Raw genomic sequence first — 24435 nt, 5'->3', positions numbered from 1 at the left:
TCTCCTTCTCTGGTATCAGAATGGAATAATACACTTTCTGCCTGTGATAATGTTTCCGATGTTATTTTTTCCATATAATAATGCTCTAACGTTCATTCATTTTCTTAAAGAATGGAATGTTTACTTCCTTCCTGCATTTGGCATTAGTTAATGAAGTGCTAGCAAATGTTAACTGAATTCTCAAAGATCTGTTCTTCCGTTTTTCTAATTAAGGTTTAATGCAGGCAACTGCATGTGGGGAAAATCTTATCCCTTTATTGGAAACAAATGGAAGATTCAGCATCAAATAAATGTTAATTTCAAAACTGTTACTTGCTAAAAATAGGAGCAATAACTGTTACCTCAGAATAAACTGGAAGAGCATAAAATTGATCTTGAGGATAAAATTTAGAAGTCAGTGGGGTAGCAACCTTCAAACTGTTCATTAAAGCAGGTTTAAAACCCAAATTAAACTAATGCAACACACCTCAGTTGAAAATGTTTACATGTATTTTACCATGTTCCCATTCATTATCTTAGGGAAGCGTGAAAATAAAACTAGAAAATATCAGTAAGTGTTATAAGTATTTGATCAAGCCTGTTGATATGCTTTGCTGATCCAGCTGTGTTTCATTAAATGTCACAAAAAATATTAATTTTACTTGGCTGTGATGATTTTATTGCTCAGAGATGAAGGAGAACTACTTCTTTATCCAGTGCCAGAGAGTGATGAAAGCTATGAAAGAAAATGTGTGGTGTAGTCTCCCTCTTTGCTGTAATTAGATCTATGTAGCCTCTTAGCACTTCTAGCTAAGAAGGAATTTCCTTTTACCTTCAGTGGAGAAGTGGTTTGGACCCTAAGCCCCCAGTCCAGCAAGTCTTTATGCACACTGACAGCTTCATCAAGGGGCCAAATGTTTATCACGGTAGGAAATGCCAAGGAGAAGTCCAAGGACTGAGTTGGCAGTTGTAAGTCATAAGCAGTTATAACTTGCAGGTCTTAAAGTTTCTGCTCTCATCTTATACAGGAACTATATATATATACAGGTTGGTTGGTTGGTTGTTTTTTAAATATGCCTCATTTGGATCTAGGATTCCCACTCCCGCAGGCTTGCAGAGGAGGTAAATCCTCAGACCTACCAGCAAAGTAGATGGAATGACAGCTGGCCTTGCAGTCTCAGTACATGTGGCACTGTCCAAACACAGGTGATCTATATGTGACTATGAGCTGCTTTTTCCTTAGACTCTGCATGTGTACAAAGCATAGTGAGATAGAGACAGGATTATTGTGTGTATGACTTCCTCTTATGACCATATGTTTCCGAAAATATTGTTATCATTGTGGGATTCCTGAGAGTGGAGAGGGTCACTATTACACGAGATGACCCAGAATTGGAGCTGAGCAACAGTACTGAATAATTTAGACAAGATTACCACTGTAGCTAGAAAACTAAAATTAAGACTTTACAGCTTTCTGGAGAATTCTACCAAATTCCACCTGCACAAAGGTACTGCCTACGACAGAAATTGTAGTAGCATTGCTCATGTCCAAAGGGAGGTGAAATCCTCTTTCTGATAAGCTTGTGTGTGCAGTTATGGGTGTATCTGTAATTACAGGCAATGAGAAACAGCGTGGCTTGCTCAATCATACACCTCCTCTCATCGTGACAGACACAGACAGGAACATGCCACATGATGGAGTGGTCACACTCTTATTCCTTCTCTTTCTTTAAGAGCTAATGGCTCCCCTCTCTGATGTTAACTCATCTTCTCTGTTCAGTCTCAGTTTTGAGCTCTTCTAGCTGCTGAACAGCCAAGGACCTCCAGCAGCCAACATGTCTCTCAAGCCCTCATTTTAATTTACATTGCTTCCTCCGCAGAGAATCTAATTTGATCTACATTGTAAGGCTCAAACGCTTACAAAAGTGCATCATCATAACAGAGATAAGTAGCAAAAGAGAAGCAGAGTTTTTGGGAGCATCCTTGGGAGATGGTAAGCTGCCTTCTGAAAAGAAAAAGGCAAAACTTTTGAAAATTACTTTGAAAAAGAACTGTGCAGTGGGAGGGTTGCAATACACATCGGAAAGGATTTGAGAGAGGATAAATGGAGTTATGGAATGAGATCCTTAGATAGAGGGTTTGTATTTTGTGTTTAAGTATTTTGGCTATTACTGCACATGATTTCAGTGTCAACACACTAGAAACCACAGGAGCATCAGCAACAACAAACTCTCAGCTCAGTTTACCAGGGCTAATACAGCTGGGAATTCCACTGTTTTCTTTACAGCTAATGTCACATAGTTTAAAACAAAAACAAAAAACCACCCAAATCAAAACCCCTTCATTTCCAGAAGTCGTAAATTGTTATTACCAAGCTGCAACCTGGTGTAAACAGGTTCCTGGCCCATGACTAAGGCTGGTCGGCTGCCCTGCAATGCAAACAGCAGCGTGGATCTCTTCCAAAGGCATTGTTGGATGCAGAAAAGGCTTTGCTTGCTTAGAGTTCCAGATTTCCACTTTACAGTTTCTTGCTTGATTGAAAGCCTAAACTCTGGGGCATTTCTACAGAGAGCCTGAGTGCTGCAAATCTGGAGCTTTATAAAAACTGCTTTGCTCAGGGAAGAGGAAGCTGCAGGATTACCGGGGACACCCAGGTCCGGGTTCACGTAAAGGGCACACCTCCAGCAAAGGAAGGAATGCGCCTCCCCGGAGGTGCAAGCCTGTGTAAGTACCACCCAAGGTGAACAGAGCAGCACGGGCAGGAGCGGCACTTTGTGCAGCAATGGCATTTTTCCTCTTTCCCCTGCGCCCCGCCCTGCCCTGCTCCCGGCGAGGGAGGCGCAGACGGGCCGCGGGCACCAGAGGGCGGCACAGGACTTGTGCAGGAGCGCATCAGCCTCTTCCTCCAGCAGAACGGGGGAAAACTGCCTTACAGTCATGCTGGTGAATTAATTCCTTTCAGGTTAAAGATAATTTTATGTTTATGTCATTCTCTCTTCCCTTTTTAGAGGGGAAAGAAAAGGAAACAAAACCTGCAGCAGCATTTCCATAACCTTATGAACTCTCAGAAGTGCTAGGACTCTGAGAGGGTTTGGGGGTTTTTTTGGTTTTCTTTTGGGTTTTTTGTTTTGTGGGTTCTTTTCTTTCTCTCAGCTCTTTCGGAGAATGATCATTTTGTTTGTGACTTTCTTTTAGTAACTTGAGGCCACTTTCACAGGCTTTGCTCTTGTGGTCTGACTGTTCTCAGCTCCCTGATTTGTGAAGGATTTTGTTGGCTGTGGATAGGCAGAGTATTTGGTGTTGCAGACATACATTCTCTCGAAGGAACTCTAAGTGTGAATGGTTTATGCGAATTACACTTCCTGCAGGTTTGTCACCAGAGTTGCTCCTGACTCATCCATGAGTTACCCACCTGCAAGGCAGCACTCCTCTCCCACAACCAGCATATTCATGCACAAAATTACTCACAGATACTCGTCTACTGTTGTTCACACCCTCTCTTCAGTTCAAGTGTTGACTTTATTCAACAGATATTTCCTTTTGCATCCAAAGTAAGAATGTGCTGTTCTTGACTTGTAGTGCTAGAAAGTGAGCAGGGCTGAGCAGGAGCTTTATGCTGTTCTTTTCAATTTTCTACGCACCGTAAATGACCTATTAAAATCCTCACAATGCATGCAGAAATGGAAGTGATGTATTTTCTGTTTAGAAAAGAGACATTGCTGTACACACTGCAGAGAATCTATGCTACACAGCATGCTTGGTCTATCAGTTCATCTAATGAAATTTTACTACTCTCTACAAAGTCTGCTTTCTTGAGTTTCACGCTTCAGAATCCTATAGAAACCTGTAAACTTTGCGGCTACCTTGGACAGGTATCCATTGGACTGGATGTCACTGGAAGCAATGCCTGAGCTCTTCTGTCTCCTCTGTGTCTCAAGTATCCAGACCATTATTTTTTAGCATGGACACTTCGTATAAGTACTAGTTGTCAATTTAAATAAAATGATTATCTTATGATTCCATCATAAGAAAGGTATTTTTGGCCTCCAAGAAAGCAGTTTATACTGACTCATCAGTATGACCTGCTAGCCAAGTATAGCTTTATACTTTACCCTTTAGTTAAGGTACTAAGAAGGCAAATAGCCAACAGAAAGACAGGGGAAATATGGACTGATACAAACCTAGAAAGACAATGTTGGCAGAAATCCACAGTATTTTTGTCTTTTAAAGACTAGTGGTTTTCCTAGCTCACACTCTTTCAAAACCACTCAGGGCACCATGGGATTTGTTTCATTTTAGGTTTTTTTCTTAAATCTTCATGAGTCTGTGGTGCCATCCTTGGAAATGGTACACTACAATTTGACACAGGTTTCTTAATTTTTTTTTTTCTTCTAAGTGACACACATTTCTGGTAATTTCCATCAGTTTTCCAAGGTACTGAAAACATAGGCAGCAGTTTTCTGAAGAAGAGTATTTTCTGGAAGGTTGTCACCTCAGAAAAAAACCTCAAACCAAACCATCTTTTTCTTTAGCCATTTAACTGAATGTAAATTGAACTAGGAGTACACACCTAGATTGTCTCCAAATTAATTAATGCAGCAAGAAAGTGGTGCTTGTAGGCTGTGCCTCAATATAATTCTGGCGTTATGTAGAAACTGTATCTTGAATTTTAAATGTTCCCAACTACTATTAAGATGATAGACTTTCATTTATATTGGAAATATAAAATAGAATCACAACCTCTCTAGGGCAAAGGAGAAGAGCTGGTGGGAAGAAAGCTTTATGTTTAGGAGCAGGAGATTACCCCTCTAAAGCATCATTCCTTAGATTAGACTTGCAATATGAGTCTCTTTAGTAGGCCCTAGAAATTAGGACAAATGAGTTTCATATAATTTTACATCAATTTATTCATATTACTGAGAGGTCTTCAAACTGGGGCAGAGTCAGATAAAATATCTCTCTCCTCTGAGATGGCTAATAATAGTGGTTTAAGGGATTTGTTTCTGAACCTCACTGCTGGTCACCAGAAAAAGCATTCTTTAAATATAATCTATTTGCTCATTCTGAGCTAAATGTATGGCCATACTAAAAGTGTTTTCCTTCCTTTCATATGCTCAAACCCCTCATGTTGCAGTTTCAGAATGGAAAGCTTTATTTGGTTGATCACACCATCTTATGTTAATTTTAAGGTAATTTTCTTTCAGAAAAAAAAAACCCCTAGAATTACATCTGGAACCTCACTCATCTATAGACCAAATTGTCTTTTTCCTTTCAAGTCATTTATTTTTTAAGCCATTTCCTCACGTTGCATTTTTGCAAATGATAAAATAAATAAAAAATACAGTGTGTGGGCAAGTATGGTCCTGCATTTTAAGGTGGACTAAATCACAAACCTGTCTTCTGTATAAAGGAAGATTTTTTGCATTACCAGAAAACAGCACTGTTGACTGTTTTAAAAAGTAGTTTGTGCCATTATGAAACAGAAAGGCTTGGTTTCTCAGGCAGTCAGCATCATAGAAATATTTGCTATGACTCAACTTTACCAAGTTTTTGAGTTCATGCTCAATTTATTTAGTTGCATTAATCCTTTTCAAGTTGTCCTTGGAAGTGACTGACAGGCAATGCCTTCCAGTGCTTAGATCTCTGGTGTCACTTTCTAAGTCTAAACTCTCGTATTGTCCCTGAAATACAATCTGGAGGAGTGGCTTTAAGATATTAAAAAAACATGTCCCATAGAAAACTTCCTACACAATTTGGCTGACAGTGATTTTTATTTTCTGCATTTCATTTCTCTCCTGGAATGTGTAGAGTTACAGAGAAGTTTTGTCTGATTAAAAAAATAAATGATTAACGTATCAAATCCTCTTTTCACGGGAAATATAAAGGCAATAAAATGATGGTTCATAATGAATTTTTAAAACTAGACCTTAAGCTTACAAGTGCTTAGACGTGTTTTAACTTCACACACATGAACAGTCCTCTTCTGTTTCCATGGGCATCTTCATGGGCACAGAATAAAGCACCTGGACATGTGCAGTTTAGAGTCCCTAAGTACATAACGTGATTTTTTTAATACCCATTTCAATACAAAGATAGTAGTTTTGTCACCAGGGGAGCTTCTTATTCCCACTCTCTATTAGAATAGGAATAAATAAGATTTAAAGACACTAAAATGGTTATTGATTTTTAATATATACCAAGGCCTGCCTGACTGAAAATTTTAATGAAAATCAATCTTCATATTCTATACCCTTGGCAAAATATTATTTTCAGTATGAAATATTGTATTGAAACAAGTTCTCTTTGTTACACAAAGTACACAAAAGATATTTCAAAAGCATTTACCTTCATATGAAAATGGCATAAGTTTTACTCCATTGTTATATAGATCACTGTCAATTTCTTCAAATAATTCTTGAATGAAACTTACCAAGTTCCTTATAATAAGTCTCTAAAAATTTAGAGCTATAATATTTTACTTAAAGAGTCTTTACTTAAGACTCTTTTTCTAGGTCTTAACTATAAAAAGTAAATAACTAGTTCTGAACGTTTGCATGCTTTTGATGTGAAAATCTGTGCTAGTGCCATTAATATTTAGGTACTTGGTGCTGAGGGTATCAACCAAACTTTTGCATGAAGTTTGATATTGCAAAGTTAATGGCAATAGCATTCTACATCTGGTCTCCTACAAAATACTTGGCGTACTAGAACACTCTTGGTCTGGCATGGACTACAAATCTTATTTAATTCTACACTCAGTTATGAACATTATGCAAGTGAGTTATTTGAAACTGCATGCTTTTAAAATTACTAGATTTTCATGAGTATATGTCTAAGCATGTAATACACACATCTTCCATGGTGGCAATTATCTCAGTGCATGGAAGAGACACTAAGATATTTAACTGCAAGGGATACCTGGATAGACCTGTGAAACTCCTAAAAGGCACACACAGGTTACAGATGAAAGGATGCATTGCTCTCTCTGTCACAAATCTCCAAAGACTCCCAGACAAATGTGACTTGCAGGAAATGCCAATGTTGTTGTTAGGACCCATCACATAAGCATGGGGAGATCGCAAGCTCTTCAGCATTTGCTTCAGGCCTGCTATATCTCTTCCATTTCTTTGAGCTGCACTTCCCGAATTTCCCTATTTTTTTCTCCCATCTAACAATAGATGAGAGAAAGGATTTTTATGGATTTATGGTCTATAACCCTGATGCTGGTTGTCAGCACAGTTGCCAAGGTTGAATTTATTGAACAATGCTAACTCAAAGAAACTCTTGCATGTAACAGTTGTCTTGGTATTGACAGAGAGAAATCAGCCAGAACTGCACCCTCTCACATACAATATTGTTATATTTCTGTACTACTTTTATCTACTTTTTTATCTTTTACCTTCTACCTTTACATATATGTTTTCAAGGTGAGGTTGTATACATACCAGATGATCTGAATAGCAACACAGGACAAGTTAAATTCAGGAACAGTTAAAATATTCCCCCTTAATTACTTCTTTGGTGTCATTATAATCAATGTAAACTGTTCCATTAACGAGCTACCAGAGAGCTCATAAAAAGCTTGTGCTAAACCAGGGATTGAAGGGCAGCTTAAACTCTGAGGTGTATTGCTCTGACAGGATGAGCTTGGGCAATGCTCCACAGTAGTCACCCACACAAAGGGCAAACTCTGTGCTCTTGTCCTGTGTTCGCTCCTGAGAGTAAGACAATTCATTCAAGCTGTGGACAGGAGAAAGGCTGTCTGGATCGGGGTCCTACTAGCTTTTAAATACCAGAGGTTTTTTGTGGTTTCATATCAGCAAATAATGCCAAAATTTCTGGGGAAAGAAAGTTGCTGTTTGTTTTATTTATTCTGAGAAATAAATCATTGTTTAAATTTGTCTCTACAGTCATTTGCAGCAGAGCAGCAATGGAATTCATTCTTCTCATCTCTTTAGAAATATGTATATGTGATGCAGAAGAGGGAAAATGGGAAAAAATAGGTTACCTTTTTAATCATTATTTTGAAGTCTCCTTTCATTTTTTCAAATATGCAAAGAAAATCTCTTGAAGTTGTGTGACTTATTTCTGCATATTTGCACTCAGAAGCTTCTTATAGCAATATATGATCCCTTAAACCCACAAACCTTTTAGCAGTCTATCTGAATTACTTTTTCACTTCATGCAAATTGTGACTGAAATTAGAAATGACCTTCAGAGACAGCACTGCAAATGATAGGAAGAACATTTGCAATATAGTCTCTGGGTTTATATTTCCAAAGGACCTTTAAAAATTCTTCACTTCCTTGCCTGTGCTGTTTTGGTGGCCAGCAAAGCAGAGGTCATTATGTTTGTTTTACCTCTCTAATGACTATGCTTTGCCAGACATGTGTCTGTAAGATACATCACAGTTCTTTAAAAACAAATTGTGTCACATAGTAAAAAAAATAGTTTAAATGCATTGTGTCAAAGGCTATTTCTGTTCCCAGCTGTTAAAATCCTAGCACAGCTTTGCTATTTTCTTTGCCTTTAGAAAGCTACTGATCTTATATTAGTAAGTGAGCCTAACTTTACAACTGGAACAAATGATGAAATACAGTGAAATCAATAGTAACAGTGTTAAAATAAATATTGTGCAGAAAAATAAATGTTACTATTTATGAATCAGGAAAGGTCACAGGCTATAGAAAATAACGAGCGCATTTATCTGAACTACTGTAGCAGAGTCAAACCGAAAGCCCTCTGATCTGAGTCACCCTTTTGCAAATGCTTCTCTCTTATATTGCTTATAATGGAAACAACTTGTGTAGCCTTCACCTTTGTTGTCACTGAGGCATAGCTGTAGGACCCCATCATATAGCCCTCACTTCCCTTTAATCCAAGTGGAGCCTTGTTTGATGATAAAACTATTGCAGTAGGGAACTATATTTAAAACTCAGTGACTCATCCATCTTATGCCCTTTTTTGGAGTCATTAGTGGGTCATATAACTGTATATATTTCATTCAAATTTCCATTTATATTCCCTACCTATAATTGTAGCTATTTTGCTCTAAATAATTCCCTGACCAGAATAGCAGCCTCCAACCCACTGTAAGCAACCACTGCCACCTCCCCTTCCTCTCCCCACCCCCACCCCTTTATTTTGTGGTCTGTTCTTTGACAATTTTTTAACAGAGTCTAATCTGAAATTTCCAGATAGCAGGATACCAGGTTACAGCCGTGTTCAGTGTGTGCTTTCACAAAGAAAGGTGTGGAAGAGAAGCATCAGGAATCATTTGATAAAGGCCAAATATCCTACTCTTATCAGCCTAATTTGTTTCTTTCCATACTTATAATAGTCTTTCAGCAACTAGAAAATTTCCAAAATCCTTTTGTTTTGCCATTTCCATCCAGTAAAGAAGTTACTATCTCTTTTCTTTTCCTTTTTGAATAGATATTAAAACTTAAGGTTTGTTTCAATAACAAACGCAACAGTTTGTAGAGAATCTTATCATGCCAAAACATCTTTATGGACAAGCATCAGCAATGAGATCAGCTCTGCTTCGAAAACAGTTTCTGTTAGCTATCAGGCTTTACAGAGATATAGTGCTGCCACAGGAAATGTTGGTGATTATGTCATATTGTAATTCAAGAATTATAAAAAATCCACATGGAGTGGAAGACAGGAAAAGAAGAACACGTGACAGTGCTATATATTTGTTTATAGGGATGGTAGTCAGCCAAGGGTACACAAACTCTTCACATCAGCAAACTAGCTCCACACAGGATCCACATGCATCTGAGCATCAAAAACCGCAGATCCCACTGGAACTAGGTGCCTAGTGGCACCCAAAATCCTTGTTTTGTTCCTACCTTTCCTAATAAAATAGCAAAACACCTACGTGTGACCCTTTAAAAATCAGCATGTCCTCCTCCACCATCCTGAGGATTCAGAGCCATTAGATGCCACTATTATTACATATCTAATCTAGAAATGCTGGCATTCATTTTTTTTCTAGGAAAGTAGGAGATAATGATTAGGCTTATTTCTCTAACTAAAGCATTTCTAAAGGTTGCTAAGGCACTTGGTCACTCATGGCAAAACATGTCTCGCTCTGCTTGGAATAATTAGAAAAGAGAGCACTTGACTGCAGTGCTGGGACCTGGATAATAAATTCTCTTCCTATTTACTCTGGACAGGAATGAGTCAACCTAAGTATCTAAAGCAGCACCTAAGAGACTGTTTTCCTATTTTTGCCTTGCAAGGGCACCAGCTTCACTGCAAATTCTTTCACCAGGTAATTCAGGAACAAGAAAACTCAACACCATTGTCTGGATAGCTTTGTGCTGCCTCGAAGTCTAAGTTTTGAGAAATCATGTTGAACTTAAGAAATGGTCTTGTAACAAAGAGGAAGAAAATCAGGAGGTTATGTTTCTTCTCAAAAGTGGCAAATATTTTAACACAGTTCAGTAACCTCCAAAAAGATAGCTTTGTGACAAGGAATATGTAATATTCCAATATTAAAAGGATGTTGTAATTTATGACTTTGCCAGGAGGTCAGAATTATAAATCTGAATTATTTTAACATCTTTGAGTTGATCTCTTTCAATTCTTCTCTATGTGTGTAATCCACAGATTGATGACAGTCTTTTCAGAGCATAAGCTTATTTCTCATGAGAGTTAGTTCACAAGTATGGACAGTATGAAAAGTCAGGTACAACATGGGTATTTAGAAAGTCTAGAATGGGATTTGGACTAAATCTAAAACTCCTGCATTACAACCCTTAATGTTTACTAAACAACAAACTACAGGCCTTGGGGTTGCACCTGGGGCTGGCAATGCATGGTCTTAGTCCCTTGAGCTCCACTCCTGCCCACACTCACATTTGCAGTAACAGGGCTGTGAAAACACAGTTTGGAGAATACCTGGTCCAAGAATCTAGAAATCAGGGACATAAATCCTACCTACACTCAAGAGTACACTTGTGGAAACAGATCCCAAGTGAACAGAAGTGCTGCTCTGGAGCACCTGAGGCAGAGATGTGAGATTTAACAGGTACCTGTGTAGGGAGCACTTCCAACCCCTCACACCAGCATCCCTCTGCTGAAGACAGTGATCAAGCACTCCTGATTCAGTGTGTTGGCAGTTCTCTAATTCAACATGAGCTGGAAAACTTTCCCTGTGTACCTCGTTGAAGCAGCCCAAGAGCGGAATATATGATTTTACTCCAGATCCAGGTGTCTTTATGTTCAACGCTACAACATTCAGCTTTTAAGTTCTTTGATACACTCTGGTTTTTTGTGCCTGTCACAACAAATAGGGTCAGACATATCTGAGACATGGAGGGCTCATAGGAGGATAATCTCTCCAGCTGCTTTATATCCTAAATACCTGGAGCCAAATACCTCATACTTACTGAAAGTTACTGAAAGTTCATAGTTAAATTTAGATCTTCTTCTCATCCCTCCAAAAAAGGAACTCATTATTATTTTCAGTGTATAGGTTTTTAAAACATCAGCCTGCAAAATCAATTAGTCTAGTCAAGCTTTTGACTTCCCCAGACTCCAGACCTAATTCTTTATGTCTTCTCCCCTTAGGTACATTAAAACCCCATGTGCTACTGGACTGAATTGTGCTGAATACAAAAATGTTGAGGCATTTGCACATTTCATTAAGAACCTCTTAATAGAAGTATAGTTAAGGTTTTATTTTTTGCATTGATTTTAACCTTTAGAAAAAAAGCGGCTCTATTACTCATCTCCTGAAACATAGTTTCCTTGTCATGGGTGGGGAGTGAGTGGGAAGAGAGACCTGTTTTTTTGGTGATGGGGTTTTTTTCCCCATTTTTGAGTGTTAATGAACACCAGTGTATGACAGCACAGGCAAAAGGGAAGGCTTTTTGTTCCATTCTCACAGGACACCAAGTAACGCAGAAGCACTGCTGTCACTAATTGGCCTGTGTGCCATCTGTTGGAAGGTGCTTTTGATTTTCACAATGGTCACAGCAGTATCACAAGCAATGCAGCAGGAACAGTTATCTGGTTAAACACCCTGGGTAGAAATGGTTCACAAATAATTTGCAAGGGCAGAGTTCTGCCTTTTTAAAAAATAAATCTGGTTGCAATTTGTTTATATAACAACAAATTAGGCGACTGATCCAGCCTCTCTCAAGTAGAGTGATTTCATAGGATATCAGGCAGTGGTAAGACACAGGATGACAGCCAAATTTGGCATGCCCTGCAATGTAAATCAGAAGAGCAAAATAAGCTTTAAGGTTTGTGTTTTTTTTGATTTTTTTTTTCCTTTAGGGGACATCTCAAGTCTCATCATTAAGGCTTGTTGGTTGTCTGCTAAATTCAGAACAGTACTTCTCAAGGAACCAGGACAGTGACATCTGAGGTTTAAAGACTTTCATTCCACTTTGTTTATATACATGTGAATCATGAAAAGAAAAAAAAGAGAAGGCACTTACTCAATATGAGACTAAAAATAATGTATTGCAGCATATGATATTCTGAGTTGACTTAAATATCACACTTTTCAAGAGTATATATAGTGCTATTTTACTTATTTTGGCCTGCAGCAGAGCGTCTATACTAAAGCTTGTATGCTTGCCCCTCACTTTAAAGCTGACACAACCCGTACAAAATTAAAATGGACAGCCTGATCAACAACATTCCCCACCCACATCATGCAAATCAATCAACCAGAACGACAAGAAAAGTGCCCAACGCTTCCTAAAGGCTCAAATCCATATCTTTTAAGCTTCAATTAAAGCAGCTTTCTTCAATGCTCCATCTCAAATTCAAATGATGCAGAACTTAAAATGGACTCCTGTTTTACTTCAGGGAGTGGTAATTCTGAAAGGAACTAAATATGTTTTACAGGATATTAGCATAATACGTGTTGCTTCTCTTGTGCAGCTATATTAAATATATATACTGGGTTGATTTAAATAAGATTCATTTAAATATGCTTTTCATGGTTAATTTCTAAATGTAAAACATTTGCAAATTTTAAACAAAACAAAAATTATTTGACACTTCTTTCCCATGAATCATACTTTTTGAGATTATAAAAGATATGTCCTGGAGTGGGGAAATAACTGTTACAGGTGAATGAAAAAAAAATTTTTTTGAGAGTTCCAGAAATATGTCTCCCCTTTCATAACTTACAGTCATTATATATTACTGATAAGAGGAAACCTTTGAATGGCCATAAGGAGCAGTAAAGGAAGACTGTGCCAAAATGATAATTTGAGATGAATGCTTGTTGTTAACAGAAAGGCCAACAGTCATGTAAATACATATTCAGTACACTACTGATCAGACAATCAAAGTAGATAAAAAAATAATTACTTAATTTTTTTATACTTGTACATGCAAAGTAATTTCCCAGCTACATGTTTTAATGTATTGAAGTTTAAATGGCTGAGTTGATTGTACTTTCACTCTTTCCCTTAGAAATACTTTTTACAAGTATTTTTATTAGATGCCACTAATTGGATTAAGATGCCACTAATTTATTAGATTGCTACTAAGTTGTACCAAAGTCTGGTACAACTCTCACTGTTTAGGTGTAAGTGCAACACTGTAGGCACATCCCCAGTGCCAATTTTTTCCAGCACTCTTCCACTCTGTTTAACCAATATTTCACGATACATATTTCATGAATCAGCACAGGACTTGCCTCATACATGCCTGTAAGTAAATGTAAGCACTTTCAGAAACATCAGCCAAAGTGTGGGAGGAGGACAATATCCATGAAGACTGTGCAAACACATAAATTACTTCGGCCAGACAATTTACTGTCTAACTGCTGGGAACATTCACTGTCTGTGTGTATTCACACTCCCAGTCTGTATTCACTTGAACTGGTGTTTTGTGATAATGTGAACATACTTTCAGCCACTTAGGGTTTTGGGCTTTTTTTGAAAGTTCAGTTAGTTTATGTTTTTAAATGTCTTGTGAACTTGAGATTAAGACAGTGGTTAGAACTTCAGTGTCTCTGGAAGAGAGGTTTATTCTCTGGAGAGAAGTTTATTCTGTGCTTGCATATGCAGATCTATCTCTAAGGCAGAGTGAACACCACTCAGATTGCCAAATATTTTTCTTATAGAGATCCTGCTTCTGTTACAACTATGCAAGAATGTAATTATTTGGGGTGTAATTATTATTAGAGAAGTACTGGTTTTTCTTTTAAACTTGAAGTCGTTATTCTCATAGAATTAGTATCTCGTCCACATTTTTGATCATGTGATAGGAAGAATTACACTGAATTAATCAATATTTATCTAATTTAGCACAACTTTAACAAGTAGGTGATGAGAAGATGATTCACACACAGAAGAAGTGTTTGCTATAAGCTGATATTACATTTATAGGGACAAATAATCTCTTGGTGAGAGAGTGTGTGCTTCTATGATATCCCGTTTGTGGCAATCCTAGGTATTAAATTCTTTTTTCTCTTCCATGCTCTTAACCACTGTAGGATTTTCTGCCTTTCCAAAAAGTCGAGGAATTTGGGAAAGTGCTTTCCAAGAACAGAATTTTGGAGCTGAAAGTAATTGTGTGCAATAGAAAATTATTTCCTATTTAATCTGCAACTCCCAATCGAAAGTGGGGGATAGTCTTCTTCACTGGGATGACTGATAGCACTTGATAAAATACGTAATAGTTTTAACTCAGGGGAAGACTGGGATTACATATTTCCTTCAAGGCCCAGCAGTAGAATTTCTGATGTTTGTAATGAGAGTTTTCTGCTGCACAGATTTGGACCTGAGTCCAGGAACTGTACCACTAAATCAAAAGCCTGATGATACACTCGTATTTCATCTCTAAAGTCATCAGGCCCTGACTGTGATTAATTGGAATGGATAGGCTCTCATGCCTCTGAATTAATGCTCTTACAGTATTACATGGGACTATGTGAAGGGCAAGATGCAGTAACCTTCAATATGAGGAGCAGCAGCTTGCCCCTTGGTGGTGCGCTCACTTTGTGTATTTGTTATGTAGCACCATTTTCCTGCATTCTCTCTAAAGGAAAAGATGACGACTATTGCTTGCAAAGTGCTTTGGAAAACGCCAAGTATCAAAAAAAATTAACTTCTTTCCATGGGACACACAGTGTTAGATGAGTTTAATGCTTAATTATTAAGTAGGAGAGGTTCTGGTGGAAACCCACTGACCTAACGGGTTGATTTGGGATGGCAATGCTCTTACTCTTCCAGAGTTAAATAAGCTCACATTCTGGAGTAATGTTACAGAATTAACAAGTGAAGTAATTCTCACTTTGAGCCTCAGAAACAGTTAAATAGAATAAGCCTGTCAATATTCCATTAGGATTTAAATGCATGGAAGATTAAGTTTATGTACCTTTAATAAATGGAGAGATTAGATTATTAGATGTCTTCCTCAAACATTTGGGATAAATCACTTTTCAGGGGAGATGTTAGTGAACACAAGCATAAGACAGAACCATTCAGAGAAGCCTGTAGGAAACCTGCAAAATCCTATGAATCAGCTGTGCTGAGCAGCAGTGGGCATTGTACCTGGTGGGAAAACCTGTGACATAGCTGTGCTCCTCCCAGTACTCAAATTCAGATAGGCAGTACTCTGTAGACATGCTCAAACTGGCTCCCCTTCTTCTGCCTCCAACGCGGCTGCTGCCTTCAAGTTACTTTCCCCAAACTAGCCAAGAACGGGACATCCCAAGAAATGGCTCGCTAGAAGGGCAGTGCAGATAAACAGATGGCAAGAGCTAAGCTGCATTTTGGAATGCCCCATCTCCACAGCAGAAGTATTGATACTGTGTACTGCAGTAAAGAGGCCCCTAACTAAGCTTGGAATGGCAATTTGGAATTTGAAACGGTACAGCCATGTCAAGGAATAGTCTGATATGCTTTTCTTAGGCTTGTCTTGGGGGGGTTTTCTTCTGGACCTGGGTCTCTTGCAGGGAGCTTCTGGTTGGTGCATTGGTTCACTCTGTCCTGCTCCCATCCCTGGGTTAACAAAGACGGCTGAAGGTAGGGGCCAAAACAGATCAGGAGAACACCATGCAAGTGTCACACAGTTTCGGAGGGTTTTTCTGAATACTTTAACCGGACTGCTTCATTAACCTCATGTACAGTCGCACTAGCACAGGAGTGCCACAAGGGCACAAGGACCAAGCACCTGGAACTTTCTTTAAAACTGGAGAAAACATGCCAGGGGATTGCTTGGCCATCGAGGTATTCTGCTTCACTTAATTAGCGCGGCAGGAAGGCTCAGCTCATTAGCCGGGGTGTAGGGTTGCTGTGACACAGTTACTCCGCTGGCGGGAGCGGAGGTAATCCCTGGGCCCGCGGTGCCCGGCGGGGAGTAGGGACGCCAGGGAAGCAGGAGGCGGCAGGCACGCATCCCTCCCCACGCCTCGCCGGCGGCCGGACCTGCCCTCGGGGGAGGCGATCGGGCGGGCCGTGCCGCGGGCTGCGGTGACACCCCGCACCTCCTGTGCCGGCCCTGGTACTTTCCCAGGGGATGGCACGGGGGACACCCGGTTCTCGTCCCCCGGCAGGGTCCGCCAGCCGGCGGTGTGCCGGGCTCGTCCCAGCCTCTGGAGCCGGCCCCTCATGCCGCGCTGCCGGCGGGCCCGGCCCGCGAGCGGCCCTGGGCAGGGAGGGGCCCGTGCGGGGACAGGGGGCGGCGGGGCAGGTCCCCGCCAGGGCCGCTCCGGGGCGAGGGAACAACCCCAGCTCCGTCACCCGCGGTGACCCCGCTCCCACTGCTCCTGAGGAAAGGGCGGGAAGCGGCGCAGGGCTCCGAGCGGGGCGGAGGCGGAGAGTAGCCCCGGACCCGGGCCGGGCCCGTCCGCTGGCTCCTCCGCTAGGGGGCGGGCGCGGGCGGCGGGCGCTCCTCAGGGCCCCTCATGGCCCCGCCCCGCCCAGCCCAGCCCAGCCCAGGAGCCGGAGCCGGCGGCGGGATCGCGATCGGCTCCGCGGTCCCGCGCTCCGCACCTGCTCTCCTCGGTCCGCACGGTGGCGGCGGCCGCGACGGCCGTGACGGCCTTCTGCGCGCCCCGGGGGAGCGGGGCGGCGGCGGCGGCGGCGCGGGGCGGCGCGGCAGGTACCGGGCGAGGCGGCGGGAGCGGCGGGGGCGCGGGGAAAGTTGGCGCCGCCGGAGCGCCGCCGGGAGGCGGGGGCCGCAGTGCCGCCGGGGCCGCCCCCGCGCCTCCCTCCTCCTCCCTCTCCTCCCGCACCTCGGCGGGGCGGCGGAGAGCCCGGCTGGCCCCGGGGAGAGCGGGGGCGAGGCTGGCCCCGGCGGGCGGCGCGGGGAAAGCGAGCGGGAAGGTGCGCGGCCGTGCCCGCTGGGCTGGGCTGGGCTGGGCTGGGCTGGGTGTCAGCCCCTCTCCCGCCGTGCCGGGCTGTGCCCTCGGGGGCGGCGCTGCCCCGCTCCGCCTTGTCCCCCCGTTTTGTGCCGGGCTCCGCGCCCTGCGTGTTCAGCGCTGGGCACAGGAGGAGGGCAGGGGAAGGTCCCGTCCCCGCGCTCCCCTTTGCTGCCGGGTAATATAGGGCCAGTTTGGCTTCTTCTGTATTCCTGGTTTTTGCTCCACAAGTCGTTGGCAGAGCACCCGACTTGGGAACATTTCCGAGCCCCGAGAGCCTGGGGCGTGTTGAGGAGAGAGCGGAGCGCTGCGGGCGCAGGGCGGCCCTGCCCCTGCCCTGCCCCTGCCCGGCCCGCGCATCGGAGATGGAGATACAGGGGCACAGGCTGGTTACCAGCGGCTGCCCCGCCACGGGCTGCCGGGGCTCCGCAGCGGTTCCCTTTCAGCATTTTGGGTGCTGACTTGCCCTGTGGAGATAACAAAAATATCCAGTATATCTGTAATATAGCTAAGATATATATAATGTGTCCATATATGTCGAGTGTAGCACCTATTTGCCTCAGTGGTGTTATGGAACAGATGCAACAGCAGTAAAATAGGATACTTCTTTCAATATAAAATTCTCATTCATCTCGCAGCGCTTCTCGTTTCCTCTCTTGACCGAACTTATCCAAAGTAATTAGTCAGTCTCTCCTTCTGTTTCTCCTCGCTTTCCTCTCTTTCAAAGATACAGTTGGGATTTTTTTTTTTCTTCCCTGCTAGATGGTTGCTTCCCCCGTGGCACTCGTCAGCCTGTCACACAAATTGCCAGTGCTCTGATACCAATGTAACTGAAAGCAGAACAAGTTAGTTCTTTAAGGCTATTAAATATTGATACTGATACTCAGTTAATCACAAAGTGTCTTTATAGTAGAAATACATATATTACTAAAGTATTAATTTTGCACAGTGTTGCACTGAAAGATTATTTATAAAAAGTGAATGTAGATGTGTAGGATACTTGCTTAGCTTTGGAGGGCATTTGCACTTTCACTTTTTTTTTAAAAACAAAATTTTTCTCAAACTAGTTGTACAAGAACTTGTCCCTATTAGCTGAGTGGGTTTGATCATAAGGGAAACAGTCAACAAACAGAACTGTGGGGAGGAAGGGGCTGCTCAGTTACCATATCTAGAAAGGCTTGCTCACTAATCCAATACAAATGCTAAATTTTTATGATGGTGATGTTCTCTGGTATTGTCCTGTGGCAAAAATGTCTTGATAGGTTGGTGACAAATACTTGATAAATTTTTGTTTTCTAGTTCATAAGAAGAAATGTAATACTTTGCATAGTTCAAACTACACTTAACAGAACAGCTCATTTGAAGGACCAACTTTTGATGATAAGATTAATTTTGTTTCATTAAACACTCTAATATGGCTGGCAGTGGATTCCTGGAAGAACTCTTAACATTTGTCATCTCTCTTTTCTTTCTCTGATTTAATAGCATTTCTAATGTTTCCATTATCAACTTTTTGCATATTCTAAGACTGGGACAGTTCATTATTTTAGGACATAAATTTGGGTAGTATCACAGTGGCATGTTGTACCTCACAATACTTAACTCTTTACCCTCGTGCTTCCAGAATACTTTCAGTACAAAGTAAGACACTGATATAACTATAGTTAAGTGATATGCTATTAAATTGCAAAGCTCCATAACTGCTTCTCAATTAATCATTTTATATTATTGGTGTAATATGCTTAAAGCAGTGGACAGAAGCAACAAAAAAGAAGTTACAAAAAGTTAGTGGTAGTATCATCTCATCTTGAATATGTTCATGACTTACCACGTGAAAAATCATGTTTTCATCCAATCCAGGAGTCTAAAATATCAGCTGATTTCTAAAGATCTTGGGTGGACTGTTTTTTTAGTAATCAGTATTAGAGCAGAGACAGTTGTGCACACTCCTCTAAGCTGTGACCTAATTTTTATACTGATGGGTAAATGATAGCTTTACACAGACACTGTAAGAGTAACCTTACACAGGTACAACACCAAAAGTCTTGTGCACAGAAGTCATTAATGTTAAATTCTCCAAGGGGGACTAAATGCCAGTACGGTGAGCAATTCTTCTGTTTTGTCACTTCATAAATAATATTTGCCATGCTGGCATCTATGCCTGGGGTATTTGTTCATTAAAACTTGACCAGTGAAAAGTAAAATGTAGTTTAGTGGTGATGAGGACCACAGTTACCAATCTCATTGTTTTAAATGTGATAAATGTTCATTGTAAGTTTTATAGAAACCTTGTGGTGTGGGTTTGATTTTAGTTGTTGGGGTTTTTTTTGGATTTTTTTTGACTGAGAAACACATTCCCTAAGCTTCACAACTGTGAACTTGAGAACTGATTTCTGTCAGAGGCAACACTGTCTGCTCTACTGTGCTCAACACACTCTGCTCTGTTGCATCTACTGAAAATTTGCACAGGAAAACGAGACAGCAACACTTTTTCAGTTGTTTTCCCAAAACTACAGATTTGAGCATATTAAGCAAAAAATATTTGCTTTGCTTCCTCCTTGTATTTGTTGGTATTTGTAGCATTGGTTTCTCTTCTGGCTACCTATGTGTAGCAGTGCAGTGTACATTTTGTTCCATGGTGTTGGGTGCATGATGTTAATCAGCAAGGGGGATTTGGCACAACACTGATGAGAACCCATAGCTCAGGCATTTTAGCCCTGATGGAAACATTCCATGCCTTGGACTGGAGCATGGGATGGCTCACTTGAATAGGCATCAATCAAGTCACTTTGAATTAGGTTTGTCTCTTAAGAGAGAGTTGAGGGAACTTAATTCAGGCAAGGGAAGTGTCAGTATCCACTAGAAGTACTCTGCCTGTGGTTTTGTCTTGGAGTTGGATGCTTCTCATGAGCTGTGGTGTTTTCTTGTTCTCGGAGCCTTGAAGTCAGAAGGTGTACGTGGGTTTTCCTCATGACAACTGGGAATTTATGGGAAGTAAGTTATTATTCTGTCAAGGTGTTTACGGAGAAGAAAGAGCAGGCAGACAAGCAGTTGGAGTGGAGCAACAGTTGTGCTGCAAGTTTCTTATTGACATATCTTGAGATAATCTATTCTAATCTCCCCATACCTTAAGATACCATTGCCTTCAATCAGCATGTACTGAACCTCACTGAGTAGTTCTAATTTCTATTATTAGCATTGTAATATGAAACTTGGTCACGTGCCCCCTATGGGACTTTGTGTTCCTTCTCTTTCTTCTTTTCATATCCCTGCATTCATGAAATGCTACAAAATCAGATACTATAGAAAGCATTGTCTAATAGCTTTGCTTTATAAAGCTTTTTTTTTGTCTTAATTTTTCTTCCCATTGTCAAACCGCATTCACAATCTTGAAGAACCTTCTCCCTGCAGAAAACACTGATACTTTGTCCATAATTTTATTGCTTGAGTTGTGCTGTGATGCTGAAGTCTGGTCATACGTCTCTGCTAGATTTTGGTTTAGATTTCCAGACATTACACGAGTAATGGTAACAAAGTGTTCCTGTCTTCTGGATCAGGAGGAATCAAGAGAGACTTGAAGACCTTGTAGGTTCTTGGTGCACTGCTGTTCACCTCTTGAGTCTCACGTGCTCTTGGCTTACAAGTTAGAGATGTCCAAGCAAAATATGGGCTCTGGACATATATTTGGAATACAGATTATCCATCTGGTACTTCTCAGGAAGATGTGAGGTATTTTTTTAATCAGTTTCCAGAGAAAAGTTGAAAAAGATACAAGCAGAACTGTATTTGCCTCTTCACTGTATTTGCCTCTTAGAGTTCCTCTGGCTTTGTCTGTCACACTTCTGTGGTTTGAGAACCTTCTTGTCTCACACCGTCTTACTATCCCTTCTCAGCCTGTATCTCCATCCAATAACAATACTTCTCCTTTTAAGAAAGGCAGTTCTTCTGTCCAAGAACTGTCACCATTGATTCAACAGGAGAAGCATATCACTGTGTAAGCAATGTGGTGGATCTCTAAAGTCTCTAGGTCCCTAAGTCTGAATCAGCACATTATCCTAATGGCCTCTGTTTGAAATGAAAATCATTAGGAGTGGTCTTGTCTGATGTATCTCTCTAAGTTCCCTCTGTTAAACTTCTGGAAATGTCTCTTCAATATGAAGATTGCAGAACATTAGACAAGTAATGCAGTTTTACAAATAAAACAGAAATCCCAGAAGCAATGAAGCTGGTGTGTGCTATGAGCACATGTCAATCTGTCATACTGGCTGTAATTTCATCAGTTCCCTTGCTTGGCAAGTTTAGGTTTGATACAAGCACAGCAGCATATGCTAGGAGGAGAGAGAGTGTCCCAAGCTTTGGATTATGGCTAAAAACATTGCTGAGGAAACTGTGTTTTTCAGAATTTGGAGTTGAGAGGAACTCTTCACGATAAGTGATCTCAATCCCTTTTTTTAACTGAAGGAGTATTAGGCTTTCTCAAAGGTGTTGTTTTGCCAAAAGTGAAATGGGTTCTTTTCCCTGCATCACAAAGTTGAAATACAGCCAACCTAATAAGTTGCATTCTTGCTTGTATTGACCAATTCAATGAGTATGTTTCAAGAAGCAAGGTAGTAACCCCTTGTCACAGCTACCTACTCTGTCACCTTTGTAAACAACCAGCTTTTATCTTTCTAATTCAAGCTGGTGGCCAATGCACTCCAAAATTGGTTAGGTAATTATTCTCAATCAATACTGTGTAGTACTAAGGTAGTAACTTACCAGTCACAGGGTTCTTGGTTGTGTCATTACTTTTGTTTTTGGAACTCTTCCACTAATATTTAGTCACGTTGCTCCAAGAAATTAATAAAAAGTGAAGCACAAGCCAGTCCTCAATTCAAACCTGTACAAGCGTTTATCTTAGTGAGAGGTGAAGTTTTACAAGGAGTTCAAGAGGTTTTTAAGTATTCAAGGTGAAAATAAAATCAATGTGTTTTTAAGTTGTCTGCAAGAAGAAGAAAACTGGGTGTACAGAAAGTGATTCAAACTCCTTGTTCTTCTATTGCAGTGTAATATAAAACTTGCTGTGTAGTTTTCCTTTCACTTCACAAAACCTTTCAAACAAGCTAAAATATTTTATTTCTGATTTTAAGGTGGACAGTACAAAACATACTTCACTTTTATATTTTCTGAAGAAGTAGTAATGGTAAAGTTTGTGAGAAATCATAAAATGCTTCAGCCTTCATAGCTGGCAAATACAGTTGCAGTGTTTTAGTAGTAGCTCTAATTTTGGTGATTGACAGGTGCCAGTAGTCCTAACCAAGGCTTGGGCCTCAACAATATGGTTTAAAGGTCAAATTAAATGTGCATGTGTACAAAGTAAAGCCACCTTTTTTGCATAACAAGATGCAAAAAAAAAAAAGCCCTTTTCAAGTAATTTATTATTTATTCTGAACCGGACTTTTTTCCTTTCTTAGTCTGAGCAAGACTTTTAAAAATAGTTCTAGAGAAGGAGCAGCTGTAAGAAGCTGAAATCAACAGTGAAGTATTTCACTACTAAGTCAGATGCTGTTTTATTTGCACTTTGAAGTATGAAAGTAGTTACGATTTGACATCTTGTTCATTGATTTCCTGCTACCCTCTCCCCCCACCCCTGGAGAGATTTTAATCTGGTGTGTGCAGTGTTATGGAAAGCCAGCGGTTCATAACACCAAGCTGTGATGAGTAACCATGGCTATTTCCCTAGCAAGTTATGTGATACAGTTACGCTCTCTGCAATGACGCATTTTTATGAATCAAAGCTGGGAGCCTGAGCTGTGACTTGTATACATATGGGATTTCGTACTGTGGTGTTATTCTTGTGTTGTTTGCCTACACTTCTGTGACTATGGATCCTCTTGTTCAACATGGGATGTTCCCCACAGATTGGCCCAAGTATGCAGAGGTCTGATGTCTGCAGTTTCCCTGCAATTTTGGTGGTTTTTTTTAACTTAAGGTTTTTTATCCCAGGTATTAGATGTATGTGCAATTGTATTATGTTTCAGCATCTGTGTCAGTCTAAATGCTTTTCATAACTTTTGTGATTTGGTGGTGGTTTTTTTTCTTTTACTTTTTTTTTTCATGTTCTTTCAAAGGTGGGGGGGAGGATTGTGCTTCTGGAATTATAATGGTATAGATGGAGGCACAGCTTTTGACTGAAGCAAATGTGAACATGTATCTGAAGTTAAGGATATGCAAATATTTTTATTCCCATAGTTTCAATGCTAGTGGTTTGTTTGGAAGAAGGTATCTTCTTAACCGTGTTGCTGATATTCTAACTAACACATAAGAGCCTGTAGATAAAGCAGACTGTACTTTGGTCAAGTTGAAGATCAGCTAGCACATGTTAAAGTACAGCTTGCCTTATCTTCACATTGTTCTTTCAGAATATGTGAGTCCATGTTTACTGTAGGAAGGAAAAGCATAATTGAACAACCTAGTGAGCACAAGCTGTCCTTATTGGGTTTCAGAGGTTATAGGATGAGATAAATTCTAGTTTTTACACATGCTTCTAGCCATATTTATGTGTATATATATCTGTGTATCAGTAAAGATTTATTAAAGCATTTTGGAAACTTGTTTAAAAACATATGTCTAACATCCTGGCCTACTGAATGCATTATGTTCATAGTTAGGGTATAGATCAAGCTTTTATGATGTCCCTGGCTTCTTACTTTTGGGCTCAGTGTGTCAGTGGATTGTGTTATTATCGAAAGACTTTAATGGGATAAAATCATTGAACTCTGATAATTTCCTCTTCCACGCAGAGTTGCCTAGATTACTGCTGCTTAATTAAGGTTTCCACCCTTTCCTACGCATAACTCAGTTTTAAGTCTTGATTTTCTCTATTTGTGAATTGCTGCAGTTGTTTATGAGAACACTCATTCTATTAATAATAGCATAAAGCTGGTTACAATTTTAGTATCTGTTCTGCCCTTTGCTATTTCATCCATGATATTCTCAGACGCCTAAAAAAGATGTCACAATTCTCACTTGGTGGAAACTCATTGGTGAGCTCGACTCATGTAGAGCATAAGCCACTGTAAAAATCGTGTTGTTCATTATTCTATTAATAACTAGTTTGAAAAGAGATCATG

The 24435-nt window shown here is 40.5% G+C and overlaps 1 protein-coding gene across 5 annotated transcripts in view; it reads left to right on the top strand.

Annotated features, from left to right (window-relative positions):
* Positions 1–24435, top strand: part of PTPN3 (protein tyrosine phosphatase non-receptor type 3) — a 164343-nt gene that overhangs the window by 20797 nt on the left and 119111 nt on the right. Inside the window, exon 1 of one of the 5 annotated variants that reach the window (XM_083860389.1) lies at positions 16121–16190. The exons of 2 other annotated variants lie outside the window; for them this stretch is intronic. Coding sequence is in view for 1 of the 3 variants with exons in the window: in XM_083860388.1 (XP_083716514.1) it covers positions 20311–20317 (7 nt within the window). In the remaining 2 variants the exon portion in view is untranslated. Of the gene's footprint in view, positions 1–16120; positions 16191–17239; positions 17289–20300; positions 20318–24435 lie in introns of those variants that run through there. 2 more of the 5 variants (XM_083860390.1, XM_083860388.1) reach the window with 2 other exon arrangements.

This window comes from Zosterops lateralis (genome assembly GCF_965231275.1).
Source record: "Zosterops lateralis genome assembly, chromosome: 1".
Lineage (NCBI taxonomy): Eukaryota > Metazoa > Chordata > Aves > Passeriformes > Zosteropidae > Zosterops > Zosterops lateralis.
Note: the sequence above shows the minus strand (reverse complement) of the source record. Positions and strands in the feature narration are given on the sequence as shown.